Source organism: Austrofundulus limnaeus, unplaced genomic scaffold (assembly GCF_001266775.1).
Source record: "Austrofundulus limnaeus strain Quisiro unplaced genomic scaffold, Austrofundulus_limnaeus-1.0 Scaffold525, whole genome shotgun sequence".
NCBI lineage: Eukaryota > Metazoa > Chordata > Actinopteri > Cyprinodontiformes > Rivulidae > Austrofundulus > Austrofundulus limnaeus.
The window spans coordinates 89,417-97,810 of NW_013952927.1; the positions used below are offsets into that span (position 1 = coordinate 89,417).

At 42.8% G+C, this 8,394-nt stretch overlaps 1 protein-coding gene across 1 annotated transcript; it reads left to right on the forward strand.

The window, feature by feature from the left end:
• Positions 1-3,287: 3,287 nt before the first annotated feature.
• On the forward strand, positions 3,288-5,188 carry cplx3b (complexin 3b; the record flags this gene model as incomplete). The annotated part of the gene is given in 2 exon segments (XM_014026112.1): positions 3,288-3,301; positions 4,409-5,188. A coding segment is annotated over 1 exon segment (158 nt), but the record flags the coding sequence as incomplete, so codon positions are not given.
• Between the last annotated feature and the right edge of the window lie 3,206 nt (positions 5,189-8,394).

An 8,394-nucleotide genomic window follows, 5' to 3' on the forward strand; every position in this document is an offset into this window, starting at 1 on the left:
CACACACACACACACACACACACACACACACACACACACACACACACACACACACAGACAGCTTCCCTGAAAACTGGCATCTCAGCGACTTGCTAATGGCGTCAACTCCTCCAGGTGTGAATTTAAGAAATCCCTGATTGTGCCCGTTATTTGCCGCGGGGAACGTTTCCTGTGATGAGTCTAATCCCTTGTCTCCAGAAACAAAAGGTGTAACAGTCGGCTGAGGATCAGCCGGTGTGAGTGATGGTGTACATAAACCCTGTCTGTCTCTCTCTAGATCCCACACAGCCTCCTAATCCTGGAAGATCAAGTGGAACCAGGCTGGTTGAGTAACTGGGCGGAAGTCAGCGTGATGCTTTTAGAGGGGTGGGGGGGTGTTGACTCACACTGTGATCGCTCCTGGCTCACAACAACCACAGCGTGTCACGCCTGTCTAACCTTTTGTTGCTGCTGCCGCAAATTTGTATTCATATTTGAATTTGTCTGCCAAATACGTCCCTTCCCACGTGAACAATTTGCATCTTGACTTGTTYCCCCCCCCCCTGCCTTTCAGTGATAGACATTGGATATGAGAGCTGGGGAAAATAAAATACTAAACATCAGTCATCAGGAGCTTTGTGCCCATATGTGCTTCATACATGCAGGGATCAGAACTGTTCATTTTTCACTGTTCAGCCGACCTCGGTCAGAGCTGAGTAGGCAGTAACATGAACCGAGTGCAGCCAGGGAGCATAAACATGAGCCTATTTATAAGTCAGGCGGTGTGAGTATTTCTTTTTATCTCTCTCTCTCTCTCTCTCTCTCTCCATCCCTCTCTCTCTGCTTTCGAATCTGAAGGTTTCATGTCAATGTCATGAGCTCTTACTGAACAAATACAGCTGATTGCATTCTTCTCACTCCGCTGCGAGCGAATGAATGGATCAAAATTTGCCTGAATTTATGTCTCACTGATTTTTTTTTACAGACTGAGAACATATTTTAGCCTTTAATGTGCCTGCAGTTGCTAGTTATTTTGCTTAAAAAAAGACACAACAGCCTTTAAATTTTATGATTGGTTTTCCAAACTGTTTTTCAGTGCAGAGGACCGGCTGTAAATAATAATATTAAATAAAACATTATTGTGGCAAAAGATGGACAAACATTTCTGCAGTTCAATTGATAGGAGTYGAATAATATTAGACTCTGCTGTCATTAATCTGTTGAAATCTGTACCACACAGCGATCAGGACCTAATGTACTCGACCTTTTGAAATGCCCTTCAGGCTTTTGCTTACCTCTGCTAAATAGTCACGTCTATATTGCATCTGCTTTGTGGTGTGTTGGGTAGTTTCAGCTGAGAGATATGACCTGTCAGTTTATCCAGTCTTGATTATGCTACTGATCCAAACAAGATCTTCCCACATGTTTGTCCAACTTTACGCACCTTGGAATCTCCAGGCTATAGGACAGTAATGACATCATAGGGGTGGGGCAGCCTTATTGTGGCCGGCAGGTTTGATTCCCCACCATACACACATGTCCCTGTGTCCTTGAGCAAGACATCTAATCCCAAACTACTCCCTTGGCACTTAAATAGCTGTCCTCTGCTGTAGTTGTGTGTATCTCACATGTGTTAAGGGTCWAATGCAGAGAAGAAGTATCATTGTACAGGCACAAATGTGTTCATAGCTTCTTCTTTCTTCTGATGTCAGGACCTGCAGTGTCGGAGGTGATTTCAGCGCACATTTTTTCTAATAGGACAGAACCCACATAACAGACAAGTGTGGGCCAGATCTTGTGTCAAGCACTGCTGACGGACTGCTGGGATGGGTTTGTCAGTTGGATGTAGGCCAGGTCTGGCAACGATGGCACTGTTTTTAACATGGCATGCCACAACTGGCCCGGTTGTGGTTTGGTTTACTTGGTGCTGACTCATGTATGAACCACCTCTGGCAAACCATATCTGGGCCACCAAGGGGACGTCATTCTTTACAGTATCTGGACTGAGTGTTAGTGTATGGTGTGGGTCAGAACTGGGCCAGACAAATTTTTCTGTTAGAAGCGACCAGTGATGCCTTCCAGGAGCTGGTTCTCACTGAGTCCTGTATGTAATCGGAGCAAGTATTTCTACAAAGTGTATGTACTATAGCAAGTCATAAAGTCTTCATTAGTGGTGTTATAATACCAGTGTTTTTACAAGTACTCATTCTCTTATAAATTGCCCTGACACCCAGAACCAATACCGGTATTGAAACTCCATTCATTGTGTTACAGTTTACATTTCAAGTGAGAAGTTTGTCGTTTCCATGTTTAAGTACATTTTACAAGTTAAAAGAATATGTTAAAATGATCCGGAGGGGCTGGAGGCCTATAAGGAAAAACAGATACTTTATTCTAAATAAAAATAGTGCTTTTCAAGTCGTTGTGTAATTCCAACTCAGTACGTAATCTGTATCGGCAAATACCCAAACTGAAGTACTTGTACTTGTGCTAAACTGGTATTGGGACACCCCTAGTCTACAACACAAATTTGCCATATTTTCTTTCACGGGACCCAACTTTGACCAGGATATAAGAAACTTTTAAATATTTTTTATATGTAATTCAGAGTTGCTCAGTTTTTAAAAACACACATTGTAACACAGTTCTACATCAGCAGGGACAGCATTGGCTCATGGGAACTATTGATCAGAACCATTTTACTACTGGAAGTCTGGCTGCTTGAGAGCAGAACATAAAAACTTGAGGGATGACTCACAACTTTAGCACAGTATTGTGTAGAAATGTTCCTGTTCACAGGATGTTTAATATGCATCATTGTTGTATTATGCTGTGCACCTTCCACCCTACCTGTGAGCCATGAAAAAGCGACGGGACTTGGGTTCGAACCAGATCTCCCGGGTTTGACTATCAAAAGCAAAAAGACATAAGTTGATGTTAAAACATGCGAGTTGGGCAAATTCTCCCCTTTTATTCAATTTCACAGAGATTAGTTTTGATCCCGTTCGCTGTGTTATGTTTCAGACTATTCACCGGTTTCAGCTTTGAAGTGTTTAGGGGGAGATTTTTAGAGAGAGAGAGGTAGGTACGGGAGGTAGGGCTAAGAGGGCCTTGCTAAGCCTGTGACAAAAACACACTGAGATGCTCTCCGTGTCTCTTGATCCACAGGGACGGGGAAAGTAGGCCAGGCTCAGTGTCAGACTGCTGTGAGGATCATGACGCCGAAGTTGTTGACTCGTGATCAAAGTTGTTTTCCCCACTTTGGTTGTCGAGACTCTCGCAGAGATGGAGGTTTAAAATACTTCTCAGAAACGCACCAAATGTAGGTCATATTTCCCTTCATAAGTGATGCTTTCCAGCTGTGTCATCCTGAAGCAAATCTTTGAACAAATCAGATTGTCTTCTGATGGAAAGTGAACTTTTCACCCTGCTGACAACATCAAAGGAACAGGAAAGGAAATAAAGAAAAGATGTGAAAGGTCCGATAATCATCCAACGCTGATTTGTGTGGATCAGACACAAACAGGAGAGTTATGGCTCATGTCACCAGGGACAACATTCATGGGCTAAACGTTGGCACCGTCTGCTAGCATTTCATTTCTTTCTCTTTTCCCCCCACCTCATCTAATTTTACAAATATTAACCCATAAACACAAAGCTCTGACAAAGCTTGACAAAATTACGTACCACTCATGAGTGGAAAAAATTTTTTTCAATTAACTGCTTAACCAAATGTGAGTCATCCCTCTCATTCCATAAACCTGCAATTTACAGAGTAACTAACAAATATGATATACAGCTCAGATGCATGCTGCTTTCTTTCCATTACAGGTCTGAATTAGGGATGTCCAATAATATCAGCGTACAGATATTATCGGTCCGATATTGGCATAAAAATGTAAGATCTACATATCGGTATCGGTTTTTCTCCTGACAACAAAAGCCCAATAAATTAATGCCTGAATTTGACCAAAATGTGTTAATAAAAGCTTGTGGTCCAGAGACATTCACTGGTGCACACTTGATGACATCCACAAACTGGATTATCTCAGGGAGAGCATGATTCAAACTACTGTTTGAGACAAAATGTTAACAATAAATATGGCACTTTTTCCATAACTTCAGTGAAATGGTTTTTATTTTGTGCAGACAACGTTTATGGAATGCATCTAGTAAGGTATCAAAGTAAAAGCAGGCAGAATGTCCCTGTCAGGAGATATTTGATGTCAGCTTAATATCGGTTTGTAATATCGGTTAATATCGGAAACTGAAATCAAGTATTTATCAATATCGGCAAAAAGTCAATATCGAGCATCTCTAGTCTGAATCAGTCAGTTATTTATAGCCAAAAATCCCTTCACTCTCCCTTCATGTTGTTTACAGAAGAGTGCACGACTCATTCTTTCTAAACCAAACTCTTTCATTACAGACGGTCTAATGAGCACCCACGGAAGCTCGGTTGCTGACAGACCCTCTACTTGTCCCTGAGAAAGACAGAAGCACCACAAACAGCCAGGAGAAACTCTGTTCAGTCACGTGTTGTTTGTCTCCTTCCTTCCCATCCTCCTCTATCTCTTTCTCCTCCTCCTCCAGCGTCTGAGTTGTAATCAGACGGCGAATCACGGGATCCCGCGCGCAGCCCGGCCCGTGCGGTCCGGCGGTGGCTGGGATTGGGTGGGGGGTGTGGTGGCTGAGGACGGAGTCACGGGATTGGTAGAGTTCAGCGCCGAACTTGTTGGCACAGAAGCTGGAGCTGCTCCTCCAAACGTCCGTCTCGACGCGGAGCTGTCCGGGAAGCGGCGGTGCTGAAGCTGCTGCTGCCTTTCCTCCCCTCTCTCCCCAGATTATAATCTCTGATTATCTACAGGTTTTTGTTTTAAAGTCGAGACGTTTGATTCAAACGTTATTTGGCAGAAACTCCTCCTCCCATCCATTCATCCATCCATCCATTCATCCATCCATTCATCCACCGCCGCTCTCTGTCCATCAGGAGCGCACCTGGTTTTCGAACTTCAGCCGATCAAACCAAAGACCCTCTCTGGATCGCAGTCATGGCTTTCATGGTGAAACACGTGGTGGGGGGGCAGCTGAAGAACCTGACAGGCGGACTGACGGAGGAGAAACCCGAAGGGGAGAAATCAGATGCCGCCGCGCAGGGGATGACTCAAGAGGAATTCGAGCAGTATCAGCAACAGTTAGAGGAGGAAAAGTAAGGCGATGATTTACTTCTTTGTTCACAGTACGGTTGCATGTAAATGTATAAAAAAATAAAAAAACTTATTGGATGTTTAAACTGAGTGTATTTTACGTGTGAAAGGCATAGAGCGCACGGCGCGCAGAGCGCATCTTTACGCATCAGTGGAACAACACGAGCGCTCCTCGCGCAGCTGCTCCTCTCGCCCAGGGGATAACTTCATGTCTCTGATTTGACCCCCCCCCCCCCCCCCCAAAAAAAAAACGACTTTTCCGTTTAAAACGTGAGATTCCCGCAAATATTCGTCCTCTGAAATGTTTAGGAGGGGAGTCATTCGTGTAGAATAAATTAAATAAATGAAAAAGAGCAACCAACCATCACTAATGTTCAGTAAATCAGAGCGGACTTTCATCATCCATGTGTGAGATATTATTCAAGATGGTTGGGATTAAGTCTCCGAAATATCCCCCCCCCCCCACACACACACACACTCACCAAATATGTCACACATATGAATAAAATATGTACAAATGAATCGTGTTGCAACTCTCTTTTCTGTTTTTTCTATTTAAATAAACCCCCCAGAGCACACTTAAGGTCACAGAGCACAACAAGGTCGTTTGTCAGAGTTGCAAMCCGTAGCTCACTATTGATTATTGGTTCTTCCCTCCACCTTCCAACATGATCATTGGGTTTAAATAATTGTTGCCACAAATAACTAGAAAATGCAACAATCATGACTCAGGTCAGAAAACTCCAAGAAGCCAGCTCGTTTCTCACAAAGAGGAAATTATTCCTTTTTGTGACAGCCCCCCTGGCTCTCTGCCATCATCAACTAACACCTTCTGATGAGCACTTTTCTCCCAAACTGTCTCTCGGTTACCATGTGCAGACATTCTCAGAGCGAGTGGGAGGTGAAGTCATTAACACTCGGCTCAGCCTGAGCTCCACAGAAGGCAGACGGACTCGACCTTCACTGGGAGAGGGAAGAGTTATGGGTCATAGGGGCTACATCACTGAGGGGTCTGCTCCGTTCAGATTAGAGCAGATTAAGACTCTTGGTGAGGGGGAGTGCTTCCACACATGTCATAGAGATGATTTATCACCCCCAGCATGCAGGCCACACTCGGTGTCAGACCCTCGTCAACTGATGCCCATGAGAGGAGCGTGGATACAGAGCTGCTCATTGGTTGCAACAGAGCGGTGCACCGAGGGGGGCCTTCTTGGTGTTTGTTAATCCAAAGTGAACTCCAGATCACAGGGGAGGAACCATCTCCTCACAAGATGACCTTCCTCTGGCACATCAGGGCGTGCACCGCTCTGTGTTTCAGTAACGCTGCTTATTTGATCCAGTGGTTCAAGTTTCAGCTTCTTCCTGTTCTCATCTGTTCTGACAAAAATAATCTATAGATCTTTTTTTGTCTTGTTATAAAAAAAGAACCCTTCATTATTTTACTGACTGCTACCACAACGCTGACCTCCCATTTGACCTCAGGTTATTCAAACAGGTTTGATTGCTGTCGGCCTGTGATGTCTGGCATCAATCAATCAAAGCTTTCTGTCATCTGAATAGGAGAAAACACTACAGCCTGCCCTCTGCWGGAGGCATCACACAATTTGTGTCATTACACATTACATTACTAATTGCCAAAACAATCCTAAACAAATTACATTTTTTTAAAAAACTAAATAAAAAACATCATATTGCAGAAGTTCCATACCTTAAGTGAGATTATATGTTGATAGTGACAACCAGGAAGTTTGAGCTCTGTGATCCTGTAATGCCATTAACTCTGCTGTAGCTTGTGAAATCTCAATATTTTTTAATAATCTTCAAAAATTAGGAGGATAAAGAATTAACTGCTAAAAAGAAACAAAAGTATTATTGCACTTGCAATAGATCTTCTGAAGGATGGTGGCCTGTTTACAGTAGTTCTGATGTGACTCTTACTGAAATATTTAAAAATATTGTGCAAAAAATGGCAGCATCCTAAAGTTATAAAAACAATGCCCTGCAGACTAAAGGAGTGAATAAGTTCAAACAGAACTTCAGCTTTAATGAGTAAAGGAGTGTAAAGAAAAAAAAAACGGATCAAGATTTGATGAAACTCAAACCTCTTCTGTTGAGCACAGAAGTAGAGTGATCATTATTGGAGCTTGTGGTGCAGTGAGTGTCAATGGGGACTATGTGTGCAAAAAAATCCGAACACAGCAAGTTCAGAAATTTGTTTTGGGAAAAATAGCTAAAGTTGAAAAGAAAACTGATTCAAAACAAATAACTAACGTTCAGCTGAGGTCTTGGCCTTCAAAATCTGCACCATAAATCCAGTGTTTGGACCAGAAAAGACGCCGACAGCAATCGAGCATAAGCAAAAGAGGAGAGATAAAGGTGAAAATCACCGAATCATTATTTTATTAGCCTTTTTATTTAACCAGGCAAATCACATTGAGAACTATTTTGCAAGGGAGGCCTGGGTCAGAATGGTTTTGGTCTGTAAGGGAAACCAAACCCACACCTGTAAGGAGAGAACATGCAAACGACACACAGAAAGACACMAGGTCTGACTGAATCCAGGACCTTCTTGCTGTGAGACAACAGTGCTAAGAACTGAGCCGTCGTGATGCCAAAAAGTATTCAACAATTATAATTTAATAATTAATTTAAAATGTATTATGTTACTAAGACAAAATACTGATGAAATCAAAATACACTAAAAAAACAGATGTAGTGGATTTAATTTAAAAAATATGTCAACTGGTTACACCACTCTGTCACAGCCGCCTCTTGTTACTTTAACAAAGTAAGGGGTGGCTGTGACAAAGTGGTTAGGGGAGTCGTCCCGTAACAGGTAGGTTTCTGGTTCGATCCCCCGTTCCAGCTGTCCCAGTTGTTGTGTCCTTGGGCAAGACGCTTCACCCGCCTTGTCTACTGATAGTGATCAGAGGGTCCAGTGGCACCCGGTGCATGGCAGCCCTGCCTCTGTCAGTGTGCCCCAGGGCAGCTGTGGCTACAATGTAGCTTACCACCATCAGCGTGTGAATGTAAAATGCTTTGGGGTCTGAAGAGACTTGATAAAGTGCTATATGTTCAGTCCATTTACCATACCATTTATTTACTTAAAGTCAGTGTGTTATCTTGCCTTAATTCAGTTGAAAATGTTGACACATTTTTTAAACAAATCTAAATATCAGTTTTTTGTGTAATAAGCTTATATATATAT